General features: G+C 31.6%; 1 protein-coding gene across 1 annotated transcript in view; it reads right to left on the minus strand.

Moving 5' to 3' along the window:
• The window catches only part of Ccser1 (coiled-coil serine rich protein 1), a 660,775-nt gene that overhangs the window by 245,243 nt on the left and 394,413 nt on the right, over positions 1-21,119 (minus strand). Inside the window, exon 6 of the mRNA XM_071614850.1 lies at positions 12,276-12,480. Within this exon, the coding sequence (XP_071470951.1) occupies positions 12,276-12,480 (205 nt within the window). The remainder of the gene's footprint in view (positions 1-12,275; positions 12,481-21,119) is intronic.

Below are 21,119 nucleotides of genomic sequence, written 5' to 3' on the forward strand. Positions count from 1 at the left end.
ATGAAAAGTTTATCCTTATACCATATACGAGGAAACCTCGTTGGTATCAGAGAAGTAAAATGTAATCACACTGCTGAATTGCTGTACATCTATAATTTAAATTTGGGTTTGTCTTATAGTAAATCCTTTGTCTATTTCACTAGTAGTCCTCAGACTTTGCAATAACAATTAAATCATAACTAATACATATAGAGCATCTGTAGGATATCCAACATTACTCCATGCATTTTAAATGTATTAACACATTGAATATTCTCAACAAACCTAAGAAATATGCCAATTACTACTATACCTTCTTTACTAATGAGAAAACAGAGGCACAGAATTTAAATATGTTGCCCAGGACCCTTCAGCTATAAAGGAATGGGATTTACATTGCCTGCTAAATCCGGCTCCCTAAACCACTGTTATTAAGGGCACAAGGCCTCTTCATGATACTTCAGTCACCTTTCTCTGAAGTAGAATAGGATGATAGCCTAAGACAAATCCTGAATCTGGCCTCTGCCTATTTTTACGAATAAATTTTTATTAATTTGTATAATGTATCTGGTTTCTCTACAACTTATTAGAGTCAGAACATTGGCTACACAAAACCTAAAATATGTACTCACTGGCCTTGACAAAATACCTGTGCTGACCCCTAATGTGGAACAGAGATTTAAAAACAATTTTTTTATATCAGTGAAGTAAATCTTTAATGATAATTATTCTTTCTGAACTCTACACATCCCCCTACTGAGACCAGACACCCATTTAATCAGAGAACAAGACAAATGCATTCTTTATTTTCACATGTGTTTACCATAAATACAAATTGAGTTCTACTATATCAATAGCTAATCTCTATTTACATTGTCCAAATTAACTTTAAAAACAATAACAGAAAATAATTTAAGACTATAACGTTTGAAATAGTAAAATTTGAATTTCTATTCATAAATCTAAACTAAAATACAAGCAATAATTAATTTTCTCAAGTTTTTATTTTCATCAAATATTTGTATTTCTCCTAAGCAACTGCATTATGTAATTTAAATTTGTAACATCATCTCTTACAGACTTGGTGATTAAAAACAGGCATTTCACTGCAGTTAAATATGTCTCTGATTTATAAATAAAAACAAAACACAATTTAAGTAACAATGTGTCTCAGCGGAACACAACTGCAGCCTTTTCATAATACCATTTGCTTACTTGGCTCTGGATCTCTCTTTCCCTGCCCCACTGGAAGTACTGATCACCCTAGGGATTCCCTGGAGACTCTAAGGGGTGCCATCTGCTCTGTGTCTGCTATGTGTCAGCTTGAAATTCTTGATGCCAGATATAGTCCATGGAATGGCACAAAAATATAGACGTTGTACTATAAGAGAAACATTAATTCTGGACTTGTGAAGAAAATTAGAGGTTAAACATGCATAGAAAAACAATATTCGTGGTTATTTGATTAATCATTGAACATGATTATAACATAAATAGTGAATTACCACAGCAGTTAAGTACAAGGAACGGGGCATTTATTAATATTTTGGGTTATAGTTTATTTTCTTATAATTAATTAAATAGGACTCACAACTAGTAGATTATATGAGGACATAAATAAGGAAAGAAATCTCTGGCTAATAGGTATATTCTTGTTCAAATAATATAATTTATTTTTATTTTGACATCAAATAAATATCAAAACATATTGACAGGAAAGAAGAAATCACCGTTTTTCTGAAACCCTTACAAGCATGAAGAAATAGAGAGAAATAAAGTTGTGGAAAACAGATTTCATGGATATGGAGCCACTCAAGAGTACAGACTTCGGAAACACTACATTTTTAATACATTTTACATGTGTAAGAAAATATCACATACATACTCTTACTACCTTTATGCAGATAATTTTATCCCAGATATCACATTTAGCATCTCTTTACAATTTTATAACTTTTTTTCTTATGGTTTTACTACACATATATTGACTCTTTAACAATATATTTCAAGTTTGCATATTGTTAAACTTTATATTCTGTATGAATTCATTTGTAACTTGAATTTTGTTCTCAAAATGTTCTTTGTGGGACATGGAAATTCAATAACATAAAGCATTCTACTAGATGAATACACCATAGCATGAGAGTAAATTGGTACAAAACTTTGGGAGAAACCTGAAATTGTCTAGGAGTTTCAAATATACACTAATCTAGTAATTCTAGTTCTGGAAGAGACTAGATTTTCATGAAGAGGTTAAACACCTTGCCCCAAATCACATGCACACAATCAGCATGAAGGTTGAAATTCCAATCTGAGCAGAATACTCTAATACCTTCATTTTGTGATCACTGTTAGATTATCTCTACAGTATAAGTAATATCCTTAGGTAATAATACCAACATTAGAAAAAGAAAGATAATACATCAATATGGTGGATGTGATATTTAAAATATACTTTTGATTACCTTTCTTGATGAACCTAATATAAACTATGGTGTCTATCTTTTTAAAGTATTTAATATTTATTTTTATTAAAACCACATAGGTAACAGAATTTTAAAAGTTATAGAGTGCTAAGTAGCTCATACTAATGCAAGCATAGTTGCTCCATCATCCTCAGCAATATTAACCCCACTATCTCAAGGTAACTACTTTCAAATAACATTTTTGTTTTCTAGGATTTATCTCCATGCTTCTAAATCACTTTAGGTCTGACTTTAACTGTAAATATGAGTCACTGCATGACCAAATCCATACTCTAATTACATTTTCTTTCCAGAACATATGTTTTGCTTTTTCCTAGAGTTATATATTACAGATTTTTAAAGAATATACTTAATTTTTCTCTGAATTTACTCTTTATTTTAAACTACATGACAGCAGTGGAAATCATTACAATTCTTATTACACATATAGGGGACAATTTTTCATATCTCTGTATATAAAGTATGTTCACACCTTGAATTGGGTGTCAACATACTTTATGTACAGAGATACAAAAATTGTGGTATATATGTGTATTAAGAATTTTAATGCAAAAGAACCCACAAAGTACACACATAAAGGCATAAATCTATGGTGTATTTCTAAAACTAAAATTGGTCACACTTTAAAATAGAATTTTGAGACTTAGGTAATTTATTATTAATATTCATATTCTTCAATTCATGGACCGATTTCTTGGAAAGAAATGAACCACTAATTCAACAACTAAGAACCAGCCAGAAATGGTTATTATCTCTATTATAGGACTGGGTGTTATAAATTAACACTTTACTTGGTTGCTGTAAATTCCTAAAGGCTAGGTAATTAATATGCTTTGGGAATCAACTCGAAAGGATCTTGAAACCCACTAATGGCTTATCTTTCCTAATCCTACTTTCTTCTCAGCACCATTTCTTAAGTTGACCATCTGGATGAAATGTTGTTGTTTCCCCATCCACCCACCCTTGGCCTCTTGGTAGGCTCTACATTCTCACTGGACACTCTTTGCTGATTTTCTGATCCTTATTCATATTGGAACATCCTATGATATTTATAAACATAAATTTTCCCCTCCATAACTTTAAACAGAATCTATATCATCATGGACACTCAGTCTGTGTTTCCAGCCCTGGTCTGCCTGGGTGTACAGACACATTAATTCAAAATTCTACTTGACACAGTGAATATTTAAATAAGAGTCTCAACCTTTGCCTGCCCAAAATAGAACTCATGCTTCCTTCTGCCTCACACAGACAACTCTTCGTATTCCCAGGCTCAGAATAACAGAGATATCTGTTCCTAACTAAAATCACAACTTTCAGAGTTTTCTTGCTTTTTCTCTTTCTATCACAACCTTATTCCAATTCACCAGCAAGTACTGTTGACATTACTTCCAAAACATATCACACATCTTTTCCTTTCTGTCTGTTTTAACTGCTACCACCAGGGTCTGTCACTGTGATTTCTCACATGTAACAACTTTCTTAGATATTGAACTGAAAACAGGAAATTCAACTGACATGTAGTAGGTTTTTTTTTTCTTTTACCAAATAACATCATGTCAAGTGTGCTGTTATACTGAGTCCAAAAAAGCATAAATGGCAAAATATTTCTCTTTTAGAATCAGCCAATAAAACCTTTATTAATAATTACTAATACTGAATTATTATTCAATACATACAATATTTTATGCTACTGAAGATAATTTACTGTTGTATTCCGCCACAATGAAGGAATCTCAATTATTTTCCACAGTCAGTAATTACCTGTAAATAAGATTATTATCATATCTCATGTCCATGTATGTCCAGTGTGAGACACACACACACCCACACACACATAATTGTGGAATTGTACAAATAACCCTATAAAATAATAATCATTAATATTACATATAATGAAATAATCTCAAAAACCTGAATCATCTTGTAGTAGCTATTATGTGGCTGAAGTGAGATACATTTATCATTTCAAGCCTCTGTTGTCTTTACCAAAATAATATACTTCCTGCAATAAAACTGTAAGTGAAAGGAGGTTATGGATAGGGAAAATTTTTTCTCTACCTTCTCTAATTTCTCCTAGAGGACTTTTAAAAATTAGGATTGCTTACATAGAAAAAGAGTCCCATTCAAATCATATTTCTTTATAGTTAGTCCTCATGCAAGTAGAGTACTCTTACAGAGTACCCTGTCAGTCTTCAATGAATCTAAGACAGACCATTATCAAAGCCAGAGCTTTCTTCAGGGAGTATACAGTGGGATGCACTGATGTATAAGTAGACACCTTAATTTTTTTTAACTTATTATAAAGCTGAGGAGAAAATTAAGCATAGTAACACTTTTTAAGTATTGGCATTAGTACCCTTAGTCTCTCCGTGGTAAAGTCAGGGTATGTTTATATATTTCATAAGGAAAACAAAAATCCTACAAGCTGATGTTGATACTATCAGCTCTGTAGTGACATTATATATGTTGTCATCTTTTGTTTATATAATCAAGGAGTTTTGATAAACACAAGTTTTGATAAGCCTAACAACCTCATTCATCCAGAGGTAAAAATGTAGAACTCAGGAATTTATTTAGTAGATTCAGAGCTATTCTGAAAGACAAAAGGTGGTGTTTCACTCAGACAGAAGGTGCCTTTGGTTAAGGCTTTAGACTATGCAATGTAGAATACCTCCATCAAAAGCAATTGTAAGAGACTAAGAGGTTGTGTATGAAATTTCATGTCAGAACAAGGTTTACTTTAAAGAGATTTGTGAGTGTGCTTTTGTCTAATTAAATAAACCTCAGATAAATTTCATAGGCAATCCAAAAAGAATGTAAAATATATACAGGAACACCTTAGAGTTTAAGTTTGAAAGGTTAATAGTGGAAAATGAAAGAAAACTTTGGATACAATATTTCCAATCAGATTAAGAATGAGCAAACTGAGTCGGGCGCAGTGGTTTACGCCTGTAATCCAAGAAGCTCAGGAGGCTAAAATAGGAGGATCACGAGTTCAAAGCCAGCCTTCGCAAAAGTGAGGCACTAAGCAATTCGGTGAGACCCTGTCTTAAAATAAAATACAAAAAAGGGCTGGGGATGTGGCTCATTAGCCAAATGCCCCTGAGTTCCATCGTTGGTATACCATCCTCCCCCCAAAAAGAATGAGAAAATGGTACAGCTTCAAATATATGCTAACTTTATAAGAAATGATGACTCAGAGAAGCAAGAATACAGAAAACAACTAAAGGCTGTGGAGAATTATGACAAGGACTTAAAAATATATGACACTGATTTCTAACTTCTGATATATTTTCATACTCTAGGATTTTCTACCATTGATTCCCCCCCTCTACAATTATCCATTTCTAGACTTCTTATTCTATACAATAGCCTTTTTTTTTTTTGGTTCTTGAGATGTGCTGATAGGAAAATATCAGTGATTATAAAATCACTAATATAGCTATTGAAATCATTTCACTAAAATTTACAAAAAGAAAAAAATGGAAACATGATAAATGAAGTACAAAACACAGTGTCCTATAAATGTGATTCATATTTAAAATAAAAGTGAGCATTTCACATTGAAAATTATCCTTTCATGTTTTAGTTACTATTCTTTTCATAGAAAATGAAATCAAAGTTTGAATTATTAGATAGTATACAGGAAAAAAATATATAGGTAAGAGCTCTTTAATTAATGGCAGGTCTTTATTAAATGTTCCATGTTCCAAATATTTTTGTCATCTCTACATGCTCATAAATCACATTGATTCTCAAATAAATAGTTCCCTAATTTTCACTTTTCTAGATATTTTGTAATAATTGATTAATCACATTATTATAACAGTATATTGTTTATTTAACATTTAACTTTAATTGTTTTTTTATTCAGGAAATTTTCTAATTACATTCCTAGTACTTATTTCTTAAGTACAAAAACAAAAGGTATGTGGGTGTGACAGGGGACACACTCTTTGATTAACATTCTTATTCCTTGTCATCTTACTAGAAACAACGATTTACTTGCATCTGAAATCCCTTCCCAGTATTCTTCTTGGTCACATACCATAGAGTACAGCAAATTTTATAAGGATATCAAAAAGAACACAACAATCTAATCAGAATAATTTAAAAAATCCTATTTCTATATATAGCAAACATTTTTTCTTTTGTAGAATGATGGTATTATATGAAAAAATTAATGAAATGAAGAAAAATTAAAACAGTTCTCCTTCTTTGTCATAATTGCCTTTATTTTTATCATTAATACTAAAAATAAAAGTGAAGACAGTAGAATTTCAGAGGACCAAATATCACTCTTTTTTTTTCTTTTTTAAATAAAGGAGTTGGTATTTGAAATTGTTGGTGGGAATATACAAGTGCATTTTAATAACAAATGATTTTTAAAGAATGAAGATGAAAGGAATGTGGGAATGTGATATTCCATTTAAATTATCTACAATGGCCCATTTCAAAATTAATATCTTAGATGTCCACACAGCACCATTAGAAAAATGGTAAATATCAGAAAAATAAAGATATTAGATATATTGATATACGATTACATATAAAAACTATTAGATATATTGATTGGTGGTTTTACAATGATTTACATTTTATACTTTTCCTCTGCAGTTACAATAATGGTTTGTCACAATAAAATCATCTACATTTGAAAAGAGTGACTTATATAGAAAAAAATCTTTAAACCCTTAGGCTTTTCCTTTAATCTTGAAGATTTAGAAAAAAATTAAAATATAGTTAATACAGTATTCATCAGAGCCATCTACTCCAGAGAAGGATCCGAAATGCTTCAGATTATCTCTACCATTTTTAGTATTCCGCACTTCTCAGGGTCTTGATTAAATCAAATCTAGTAATTATCACTGTGTGACTTCATTTGAAAAGCTTAGTCTATATTTCTTTTAAATGAGGAAAACCTGCTATATACTTAGTTTGATCTTTATTCCATCAGGCATTCAAGTTTATCATTTATATCCCATTAACAATTCTTTAAAGGCAGGCTAGAATCTGAATGGAATGCATTTTCCTTTCATTTGTATATTAAGCAGCAAATATATGATAGGTTTGGAAGACACAACAAGGGACAAGATTACAAAACCATTCTCTTTAGGCACCTTAGAGTCTCATTGGAAAAGAGAATATTTATAGTTACTATGAAGAAGGATAAATAGTTTAAGCTGCTAGGAAATGTAGGCTGTCATGGAAGCTACTAAGAAAATTATAAAGGCAATTATGAAATATTCAAAGAGTTATAGAAAGGAGAGTGACATGATCATATATTTATTTTTGTCTGACTTCAATGAGGAAACTGGTTTGGTAGGTGGGAAAATTAGAATTAGAACAATTCTGAAAGTACTACAGAAACTGGGACATCACTCATGTATGAACAGTTGAAAAAGAGTGGCAATTTTGAAAAGTATTTAGGGCAAGTGTGTTTAATGTATACACTCTATAACACAATGTCCTTGCCCAGTGCTTCTATTCCAGGATTCGTGGAAGAATCACTTGGAAAGCCTTTAGCATTCACATGCTTGGACCCAACAATAGGCTTGCTGAAGAAGATTCTTCAGAGCTTCAGTTATTAGTTACCTCCATAGCTGGTTTCTATCTTGAAGTGATTCAGACACAAACACACTTGTGTATTCCTTTTTCCCTGTTATATTCACTTTAAAAATTATATTTAACTGAAAGTCCATATTATACATTAGCATAGCAAATATAATTCACAAAGCAGGATTAGTTAAGTATTATTTATGTTGCTGATGACAGCACAAACTAGAGAAATTACTAATCCCCAGAATAAATTAATAGATGAACATTTTTTTTGTAAAACCCAAAGTTGGTAGGAAAATGAATAATGAAATACCAGTTAAAGACAAATTAGCTAAAAGGGAAAACATTCTGAATGAGCTAATTGGATTTAGAATTTTAATGGCATCCAAGGCAGTTAGCCAATAAAAAAAAATTTTAAAAAAACCTGCAAAAATCATTTCAAATGTGATACTTTACCAAAAGAAGATTTTTTTAAAGTACTGGAGATTGAACACAGGGGTGATTTCTCACTAAGCTGCTTCCCTAACTCTTTAATTTTTTAATTTTTGGACAGGGTCTCATTAAGTTGACAAGGTTGATTCCACACTTGGATCTTCCTGGTTCAGCCTCCTGAATAGCTGAGATTACAGGCATGTGCCAACCCACCCAACAGATCTGAATATTTTCAAATGAAACATGTATATGTCCCCTCAAAATAACAAATGATAATTTTATTTTTGTCAGAGAGAAAATCTTTATTTACTAAATTGAAAATGTCATAAATGCGTTGCATTCTATCAAGTAACAGGTTTCAAAGAGATCAATGAAAATTAATATATAAAATCAATACTTAAGACTTGAAATCCAATTTTTTTCTATTAATTTGCTTTTTCAGGATACTTGATTATATAATGTACCCATATATATTAGTTTGTAAGGCAAAATTTTAAGGAATGTTATTAGAATGGGGTTAAGGAGGGGATTGATATGGTTTGAACAAATACCTATGTGATAAAATGCTATTAAAAGAAGAGTTACTAAAAGATAACTAAAGTATCAGTGTATTTCAAAAGAACCTTTTGTGAAACTCATAAACAAGATAAAAACTCAAACAAGGACATATTATGCTGAGATGTATTAAAATTAAGTACTTACTTTAGTTTAAAAATAAATAATAAGGATTTCTCACAGTTACAAAATAATTTGTTTACAAAAGTTGGACTTTTATTAAAAAGATATTTTAATCAAAGATGAATAATTTGTAGTGAACTCAAATAAACTAATGAAATTTGATTTGTAGTTTTAAAAATTTTAGCTTAGAGAATAATTCAATTGATGATTTTTAAAGGTATCTATTATGAATATCTTATTTTTAAAACAGTTGTCTATGCTAATCATAATAAAATTGCTTTTACTTGCCAGGCATGGTGGCCCACTCCTGTAATCCCAGCAGCTTTGGAGGCTGAGGCAGGAGAATCTCAAGTTCAAAGTCAGCCTCAGCAACTTAGTGAGGAAGCAACTCAGGGAGACCCTGTCTCTAAATAAAATACAAAAAACGGGTGGGGATGTAGCTTAGTAGTTAAGTGCCCCTGAGTTCAATTTTCCATACCCCCACCTCAAATTGCTTTTACTTATTTGCAATAAAAACTAATCTGAATTAGCTGCACAAACATGTATAATCATTACTAATCAAACATCACTTTAAAACTCAATTCTATTTAGTTCTGTTTAAGGGAGAAAATGAATGGAAATATAAAAACAATCTCACTAAATTCTTAGAATTTCTTCTATAGTGAATATCACTAAATAGTTCAAAATTGTGAAATTAAGTACCCTCAGAACATCTCTCAACTCTTCCTATTGGTTCTTCCTACTTCCCTTTTACTGGTATTGATTTATTATTAAAATCCATTCCAAAGAGACAGGTAGAAAGTTAAATAGGGAAATGTTACAGACTTTAAGATTACTATCTTCTTATTAAAAAAAAGTGATATTAAGTTTGTCTTGTTCAAAGAGGTTCAGAGTGCATGTTAAGCCAGAGGTTGGGGAGATTCTGTCTTACCTATTCATGTGCTTAAAAATATTGTGCTGTCAGTAGAGAAACCATGTAGTCAGACATAGTGTTGGCTGGTAAATATTTAACAGCAGACTTGCCAAAAATAAAAAAGCCTTAATTTGTGTTGTTTGCCAATTTCCATGGCATAAATACTCCTACATGGCTGGTTTTGAGCTATCAAAATGATATAAATGAATGTACAAGTGGAAGGATGCTTGGCTGCTATTATATAGAAGTTTACCATACAACTCCAATAGTGTATAGAAGTTTGCAAGTACATACAGTAATAAAATAAAGAGGAAATGAGTTTTGAATGCTGATTAGCCTTTTAAAAATATAATTTGTTCAGTGTTAAGTTTATTCAATTTAGTTTTATTCCTTTTCTTAACCACCAGCTCACAAAGTTACTGAAATTCTCAGAGATCAGTTTTATATATGTATAATTCTATAATTAATAGATATATAAAAATCTATTAATTATAGAATTATACATATATAATTATATATAAATTTATGAATACACAAATCATATATATAATATATATTATATGTTTATATAAAACTCTAGCATATTCTAACATATTACTTTATAAAGTTTAGGCACAAAGACCACCCCAGTGACATATACATGTATGGGACACACAAACACAAAAAAGACCTTCTCCAGTATGTATTTATATTGGCAAATGAGAACACATCACTAGATGCCTCCAATAGCCTATATAATAATTTCATTTAGATTGCCTATCTTCTCCCTGATTCAATTCTGGTCCCCAGTAAAGTTACTAGAACTACTATTTGATAATAAATGTTAAATGTTAGTAATCATTATTATAAGGCAGGCATAACATAATGGACTCCCTTAAAATTGGGCATTTTCAATTAAGTCTCAATTGTTTTCTCAGGGCTAGTCATTGTCCTGCCAACCTGTTCTTGAAGTTCTTTTCTCCAACCCTGCATACCACAGACAGCCATTTCATGCTGAGCAAAGATGCTGAAATTGCTGCAACAGTTCAAAGACAAGTTCCTTGGAAATAACAGGATGCAGAAGGACCAGGAAACCAGAATTCAACATATCTCAAGGTTCCACTCCAGGGTACACAGGCTGGCTGAATTGACACATGATCTTTCTTGGCAATTGTTATCCATTAATGATCCCTTCTAAAAAATAGAATGTTTCTGTGGGTTAGGAGAAGGAAGACTAGCTGTCTTCCCAGTTTGTGCAAAGTTCTAATAAATTCATTTTTCTGTTTTATGTAATTTTCCCTTACTCTCAATGTGGGCTGTTGACTGAATCCAGTCAGTTGGGATCTCAAGATTCAGGCTTCTGCCTAGCCCTTTAACAATGATAATATTTCTCCTAAATAATAAGTGTCTTTTGTTCTCATACCATTAGACTCACCTATTAATAAAGACAAATCCATTGAAAGGTAATATTATGTAATAAAAGTCTTTGAATATGAAGTCACAAATCTCAGGCTATTGTTTTGAAGTCATACTTATTAGAGTAATTAATTTAAAATCACTGAAATTCTCTGCATATTATAAAGTAGTATTAGTGTACATATATTTTATAGAAATTTTCAAAAATATAAATATTATAATTATACCTTGATACCATAACATATTTGAATGTCTAACTCTTGGAAGAAAGGTAAAATAATCCTATTACATTTCCTTGACATGCTCAACATTTGAGTAACTGAGCCTAGGTTTGGGAGGGTAAATGTACTCAATGGACAAAATCATTCAAACCTTCAGATTTAATTTTCCTGGGCTGATTATTTTTGGTACAAAAATATACTTTTATGGTATCATATAAGCAAAGCCCCACTATCATTAACATGAAGTACATTTAATAGAACTCTCAAAAGCTTTGTTAAAAAAATATACACACACACAACACACACACACACATATAATTTTATAACTGATGCCAATATCACCTCCTCACCTTCAGTAAGGGGAACCTTAGCATCAATTTTTTTCTTTCATAGAACCTTAAAATTTTAGAGCTGAATTTTTGAGTATCTATCTACAAACTAGAACACCAAACCCTTCATTTGACATATGGAAAATACTGGTGCCCAGGAATATAACTGACCCTTGCCCCATGTCACATAGTTAATTACTGACAGAGTAGAGTCTAAGCACTTCTAAGACCTCATTGTCTGCCAGCACTAAAAGTCATTAATCTTAGAGTAAACCATTACCTCTTGAAGAACTCTCTTCATCTTTAATAATAACGTCTTTACTGCTGTGCAGTCCTGTAACATCAGTCTGAAAGGCAGAGAATCTATGCCCCCATTTTCTTCCACACCTTGTAGGGGCCAATCTGTTGATGGACTGCTGGGCATTCGGCTTATATGGGAACACCTGGATTCCTGATCTTCTTTTGTTAATTTCAAGGAAAGATTCCTAACAAGGAAAAAAACCACAAATTTATAATGTAGCATGTTTAGGGTGTTTCCAAAGTTGTATATTAATGTCTATAGTATGCTAGGAAAAAACATTTTGTGAACCTCATAATTTCTTCATAGTAGGCTTGAAAATATTCAGATCTTCTGCATACATTTTGAAATGACTTAATTGTATATTTAGTGGCAAGATTCAATGACAATTACTGTTTTAGAATATGATCATTCATTAATTAGCATTTCATGTACACATGATACTTAGTTAACTCATTTAAAAATTCTGAGATTCAACAAAAATATCACTGGAAGAAAAATTTCATATTTGTGGTTCTAGTAACGAAAATTAACTGAAAGGAAAAGCTTAAGCAGCAAACATTGTGACAAAATATATTTGGTATTTATTGAATTATAAACAAATCAATAACAATTTTAGTGATTAAGAAAGCTATTCATTGTCCTGCCAACCTTTAAAATTTTAGAGCTGAATTTTTGAGTATCTATCTGCTGGGAGCCATTAGCCAAGTAGGTATGACAATTTCCTTGCCAGCGTACCCCATGTTGCTTAGTGGAAGGACTCGTGGAAATAGGACATTTTGCAGTGACATTGCATGTAGGTGACCTTGCTCAAGGACCAGGGCGGAACCGGGTTTAGGGTGTTCCCGGTTTAGGATGATTCCGAGTTTAGGGCGTTCCCGGTTTAGGACTATCCGGGTTTAGGGTGGTTCCAGGTTTAAGATTATTCCTGCTGGGCACAACAGACACTAGTATGGCAATATGTAAATCAATGGATGTGTAACTGATGTGATTCTGCAATCTGTATATGGGGTAAAAATGGGAGCTCATAACCCACTTGAATCAAAGTGTGAAATACGATATATCAAGAACTATGTAATGTTTTGAACAACCAACAATAAAAAATTAAAAAAAAAAAAAAAAAAGATTATTCCTGCTGGGAATAGGGCGTATCCTGCTGCCTGAGTTCCCCTTGAGTTCTCACGGGATTCAGACAGTATTTTTTGGGAGACAGAAGCCCAGTGGGGGTGGATTTGGGCAGAGAACGTGGATTTCCCCAGAACGTGATTGTGGACGGCTGGTGTGAGTTCGGGAATAAAGAGTTGCTGTTTGAATCTACAAGCTGTGTGGTGGCTCATGATTGTGTGCCCAGCCAGACTGCGGCATTTGTGCCCAGCCAGACTGCGGCATCTATCCACCAACCAGAACACCAAACCCTTCATTTTACATATGGAAAATACTGGTGCCCAGGAGTATAACTGACACTTGCCCCACGTTAATCACGGACAGATTTATTTAAAAAAGTGAAACAAAACAGGAAATGTATAATTCTATGATGGAATTAGCAGGTGAAGGGAAGCAACATATGCCACCCCAAAAAATGTCCCCTTTAGCTTAAGGATCATTTTGGACTGAAGGCAACTGAGAAATTGATATAAGAATAGTTCTTTGTCTTCCACCTTTACATAAAATCAGATATACATTTACAAAGGTGTTCCTCTCCTCTTTCCACCAGGAAGGATATGAGTTAATTACTGAAGACAACCTTATATTCTCATGAGTCAGGATAAGGCAGCAGAGGAATCCATGTAGCTAACCTGACTAACGCTTTTCTCCCATTTTTTGCCCCATATATTCACCATGCCACACTTTGATGTCCTAGAAACTCAAAGTCCCTGTATTAGGTTACTTTTCTAAAAATTTATTGTTCTTTTGTTAAAATGATAAGATGCTATCTAAGCCCCATGCTGACCATGCCTCTGATTGACTCATTTCTGAGTGCTCCTGTGTGTATGTGCAATGCACATATTAATAAACTTGTTTGTGTTTCTCTTGTAAATCTGCCTTTTTTCAGTCTAATTTACGGACCCCACTTGGAAAATTTGAGAGAGTAGAAGGAAAAGACTCAAAAACAAAGAGCTCATTTCTCCTGAAAGACAGCTTCTTCTAAACTGACAAAATACAGATTAACAAGAACAGATGATAGTTTCAAAACAAATCTAACCTAACATATATATGAAGTCCTTATAAGACTGCCTGAGTTACAATGGGCACAGAAACATTACTTATTATTAAATACATTCTATTAGTAAGGGGAAAATCTTATTTTGTAAATGCACTTAGGTTAATTTATCCCAGACCCACGTACTTCTTACCATTTCTTTAACTCTGATTATGTATCTATCTATTTCCTCATGTAAAAAATGATAATAACTCATTTTACAACTACTTTCTCTGGACTTGTTCAAAATTTGAATAAATTAGCACATATGAAGTGGTAAGCAAAATATCTGGCCAATAGTCAGTCAGTCCTCAAAACTGCTGTTTATTTATTTATTACATTATTACAGACATAAAATGGGGTAATAATAATTATCACTTCAAACAACAATGATAGTTAATAAATATGTCTATGAAGATAAATAAAAAATTGAGTGATTCAGGAGTGTGTTTTCTTTACTAATTATTCAATAATTTAGAAATTAAATTATTCCCAAGATAAATAACAAGATTTGAATAAAATTAATTGAGGCTATATTATTTTATTTGCATTTTTACCTGACCTGTATAGCAAGTACCAAGGCATCTCTTTGTTTTTTTTGCTTGTTTGTTTGTTTTTTTGTTTTCCAATTTAGCTAAAGGATCATGCCATGTATTTCAGAAAAAATAGTATACAGACATAGATAAAAATGCAAGGGTCTCTGTTATTTTCAAATAGTCAAAAAGGAACATGCACAGCAATGAATTTAGAAGATAAAGCTAACCATTTGTTTTGTATCACAATAGTTTGTATCTAAATTCCCCAGAGAATAGTGACATTTTTCACAGTTACTAAAACCATCCACATTGTGTCCCACAGATCAACACTGGCTTAAATTGCAAAGATTAATAGGTTTCTAGCACTGGCTTCAAGAGCTTCACCATATTTTTAACTTCTTAGTTGTATCAAAAAATATTAACTAATATTCTTTCACATATGAAAAATTTATCTTGGAACATTTTATTTTTACATAAAAAAACAGATCCGCTACAAACCTGTAGTAATCAAAACTGTTCTTAATTAGGTCAAGGAAGTTGATGAAATGAATATCAATCAGGACTGTTACTCAGGGCCTTGGTCAGCATACCATTTTGTTTTATGTTTATTTCTACTGGCCTTCTGATTGGGTAGTGCCCATAGTTTATAATTAATAATATTCAATAACATTCTCAGTATATTAAATATTAATGTTTATAACAAGAGAACATTATTGGGTTCCAAATATGCAAGTTCCTCTGGGTAAATTCAACTAAAAAAAATAAAATAATCCCCATGGTTAATGAGAAAAGAAGAAAAATCTTTAATAAGATATCATAGTTTCCTTAAGTATAGACAACCCAAAATAAGACAGTGAGGATATTATTAGGTCCAAGTCTTCCTCTGTTCCTATATTAGCAGGGCTCACCTGATAACACAATTCATACATTTCTAGATATATACCTCACTGTCAGCAAATTCTCTGAATTATTATGGTTTCAGAAAACTTAACAAATGTGTTGTATAGCAAAAAAGATCATCCCTTACCATGGGGTGGGGGAAGTATGATTCTGAAGCTGGACACAGTGGTTCATTAATCACCATAACTACTACAAACAAAACGCAAAGACAGTGTAATCTCCACTGAGAACATTTATATACAGTTCACCCTCTCTGTGTCAACTCTATGAATCTTCAGTAGAATTACACAATAATATTTACACATGTCTTGATGCTTATAAAAACTGATTAAATCTTTATAATTTAAAATTTAGTAACATTTAGATAAAACTAAATCAAGACTTAAGAACCTTTTCAGTTATAAGTGCCAGGCAATAAAAATTTTGAGACTAATAGCAATGCTTATAAATATTACATCAAATGTATTCTTGAAAATTTAGAGTATTTTAGAGTTTTAGCTCGTATTTAAAATAGTTAAACTACTACAGAATATTAGCTTTGCATGTGGTCACTGTGATTCTTTGTGTAGTAGGAATTTCCTATGAAACTAGTTCAGAAGTTCTACTGTAATTCTGTTTTTTTCAGTATGTCAGTCAACTTTAATGGGAAAATATATATCTTGACAAAAACTATAGGGTGATTAAAGTTTTTTGTTTCCTACCACAGAGAAAAAATATAACAGCCTTTTTATCATTTTTCACAGTTATAACTAGCAATGTCACCTTGAGAGTAAAACATTTTCTTCCCATTCACAAGAAGTCTTCAAATCTTTTGAAAACTTCCCAATATAATGGCCAAAATGACTAACAAAATACAAGATCATGTCAGTTGCACAGAGATCATATCATATGCACACTTCCTATTTAGTGCACTGACAAATTTCATTACAGGGATTGTCTGTGGCTAACAGGTATCTCAATGACTTATACTTTGTAATGTGACTATGATTTCTCAACCAATTTACAAGAAAAAGAAAAATAATAGTAACCTCTAGTTGCCTAATATAATAAATAAACACATGTACATGACTATCTCCCAAAGCTTCATTAAGTAGATTTGCAGAAAACAATGATTTTTAAAAACCTTAATTTGGAAAACTTACTTTTATTTAAGCTTCATTTCAAAATAAACCTGGTTATTTATGGTGAATTCAACCTTTCCTTGAATACTTCTAAGACAGGTACAATGATGTACATGTATGCTAGTTACTTCTGGAAGGAATGGATACAGGATCTCTCCATGTAGTAGTTTAGTTTTTATCAGAACTTAACATATTACATTTAGATAAAAATGTACCTGTAAAAAGCTATTTTACCAGCACTTGTGATATGAGAAAAGGTGAGGTACACTCCAAACACCTCTACATAACCAATGTAGTTCTTTATGACAGGACATAACTGCCTCACCACTTCTCATCTCAGAACACTGCCTCCTTGCTCTTTGAATTCTAAACACATGATCTTCTGAAATATATAAACTCCTCTGGCCTGAAAGGCTTTGCATATGTTCTTCTATCTACATGAAAAAAGTTTCTCTTACCCACCTTAAAATAAATCACATCTCCAGAGAAACCTTGGCATCTGGTATACCACTCATCAAAATTGCATAGATTGCCAGGTACAGTGGCATATGCCTGTAATCTCAGCAGCTCAGGAGGCTGAGGCAGGAGGATTGTGAGTTCAAAGCCAGCCTCAGCAACTTAGCAAGGCCTTAAGCAACTCAGTGAGAGACCCTGTCTCTAAATAAAATATGAAAATGTGGTTGGGGATCTGGCTCAGTGGTTAAGCTTCCTTGGGTTCAAACCCTGATACCAAAAAAAAAAAAAAAAAAGCATAGGCTCCTTTTTCTTATGCTAAGGCTTCTTTTGTGATACTTATCAAATATGTAGTTAAAAAAATAATTTGAGGAGAACTCTGGGAAAATTCTTGGATAAATAATCTATATTCCACGTTTAAAACAGTAAAAGAATATGTACATTACAGCCACATTTAATTTTCAAAATTTTACAATGCATTGTAAGAGGTCAAGACAGATGGATTTCAAGGTGCCAAAAAGATATATCAAAACAGCAATAAGTACACATACTGCCAATGTGGTGGTTTTAGGGCCCCCTGAACTTGGATGAATTTGGAAAGAAAGTGTGGTTTTTATTCTGGTGAAGATATAGGAGAATAAGTGCCACTGACAAAGGAACTTCAAAGTTCTGGGAGACTTTAAGAGTTCCAACATTTAAGGAGCCTCAAAAATCGATCTTATCTACTTGTAAATTAAATACTTGCTAGAATAACACTGTTTTTGTAAAGGAAAGAAAAAATAAAGACTAAAAAACATGTCATACACAATGTCTGGAAAAGATTAAAATCCATAGATATGCAAAGAGATGACAACACAGAGATGACCAATATTGGAAATAGGAAACAAGAATATTAAGTAGCTTTTATAAATATGTTTGAAGTCTTTACAGAAAAAATAATCATAATGAATAAAAAGATGATGTATCCCAGCTGATAAATGGACACTCTATAATAGAAACAAATGAAAACTTCAAAACCAATTGATTCTTTCTGAAAGGATGGGATTTATTATGTCAGACCTCATTGGCTGCCTGTCCCACCATTCCTGGATACCTCCTTTCTGTTTCTTTAACAAATAAAACAAAATTCTCAAATTTGTTCAAATGCTTGTTCACCTATGGTGCAAAGAAGTAAGCTGAAGTCTAAAAGGAAAAATCAGGAAAATGTTTCCTCTCTCATAAAAAAGTTAAACAGAAAAGTGACAGACATTTCCTTTGGATGTTGTTTTGTCTTGATATATTTCTTGAAACTGTTGGCATATCTCAAGAATATCAAGTGTCAGCTATGGGAAATCTGAAGAACAAAAATACTGAATAGACCTGCATCTTTGTTGATGTTATTATTGCTCTGAATTAATCAGTTCTGCAGATTTCCTAACTCTAGATTGCTTTTTTAAATTTTTTTTAAAATTTTTTATTTTATTTATTCTTTTTCTTTTTAGTGTAGTGCTAAGGATCAAACCTAGTGCCTCACACATGCAAGGTGAGCACTCTACCACTGAGTCACAACTCCAGTCCTGAATTTTTTGATAAACAAGTAATTTATTTGTTATCTGTTTAATGAGTTAGGTCTTCATCTTATCTGAAGGTAAAGATATTCTCAAGTATAATTCTATAATTATATTCTAAAGTATAATTGCTAAAGGATATATTCCACCTAGAAGGATATTAAATCTAGAATAGGGATGGGATAATGTAATTAATTGTGTACATATTTGTCTGTCTTTTAGAGACTAATATGTTTCAGGGTAATATGGGCATTACTTGTATCTCATGTTCATTAGTGAATTGTAAAAATTTGTACAGTTTTATGCAATACTCAAATGGATAGAGTAATCAAATTTAGTGCACAAAAATTATTATCCATTGAGTTTAACATTTCTTAGGAAATTAGATTAAATGGTAAGGATTTTCACTACTACTAACTAAAACTAGTTATACTTCCCTTTTCAAAAAGTTTAGATAAAATAGACAGTCTATACGTACAAATATGCTCACTCATTGTTTAAAGTTCTTGTTTTGTCTTTAGACAAAGAAAATAAAAAAGGCTGGCTTGGATATCTATATCCAAAACCTTTTCTACATGCCATTCTTTCATTAGCATTTCCTTTCCCATTATTTTTGGTTTCCTCTCCCATTCTTTATTTTTGTTTTCATGTGTGACTTGAGAGTCAGTTAAAAAGCAGTCCACATATGAAAATGATTAGAGTTATGGAAAAGAGAGCTGAAAGTATTTACATTACATTAAATTTATTGTAAATACTTACAATAATGGTCCAAATTACTATTTAAAGAAAGAATGTATACCCATAAATCTACGCACAAAATCTGTGCATACATGAGTATTTTTCACCTTGTAATTAATTATGTAATTGCAGGTATTGGATTTAGTATGCTATGCCTTTAAGTCTGGATTAATAATGCAATTAAGTCTTTTTAACAGAGAACTAAAAGTAAAAGAAAATTGGACAAACAATCATCAAAAATATTTTGTCAAGTTGATAATAAATCAAACACTTATTTATTGTCACCTGATATTATAAAGTAGTTCTAAAGTTAGAAAATCTCACAGACTGGCTGATCTTCTTGTATCTAGATATGAATCAGTATTTTAAAAGAAAACCTAAAATGCCTCTCTCTAGTCTTTACTGCAAGTGACACGCAGTGTAAATTTTCTGGTGTGTTGGCAGATTTTTATATTTGACACTTTTCAAATTGTATATTTCTTTTGGTGGGGATCAGGAAATTATTCCCACACACTCATTCATAACTATTTGGAATAATGGTTTCATTTAGGACCTTTTAAACTACACAATAAAAAAGAAAATAAATCAGAGTTGAAAAAGGGTCTCTAAAGAATTATTCTTATTAGGATACTGATGAGCTTTTAAAAATTGATAAAAGTTCAATTTTGTTGCAATAAGTTGTTTCTAAACTTTCAAGTAAATTTCAAATATAAAAGAAAAGAGTTTTACTCTAGTATTTTATACTAGTTGAAAATAATATTCCATACCTAAGTTTTAGATAACTTGGAATTATTCATTGCTACTTGTGATACATACTTTATAGTCACATGTTAGATATATTTACTGTCTGAACCTTAAGTGTTCTAATTAATTTTAAGTATTTTTGGTGAAAAAGATATACAGATGAACATATAATTTTATTACTGCTTCTGAAAAAAAAATAGTTTCTTTTTTTTTTTTTTTTTTTTTTTTTTTTTGTGGTGGTTTTTAAATTTTTTTGTATTTTCCTAATGTCTGGTGATATTGTACATTTTTTCTTTTTTAAAAAAAATATTTATTTATTTATTTATTTTTTTTTTTTTTTCAGGGTGGTAATCTTTACCTAAACCAGACAAATATTGTAAAAATAGTTTCTTTAAAGTCACCAACTTTAGCTCCAATACGATTTGCCTATTATGAACTTCTTTCCAATAATAAGGGTTTTATAGTTGCATTGTAACAGAAACAGTAATGTGATCATTTATAGAGATGGAAATTATATTCTTGAAAATAAATTCATTTTTGGTGTTACTTCTTATCCACCTTCTTACTTTTAATATCAGAATAATGAG

Source organism: Marmota flaviventris, chromosome 7 (assembly GCF_047511675.1).
Source record: "Marmota flaviventris isolate mMarFla1 chromosome 7, mMarFla1.hap1, whole genome shotgun sequence".
Lineage (NCBI taxonomy): Eukaryota > Metazoa > Chordata > Mammalia > Rodentia > Sciuridae > Marmota > Marmota flaviventris.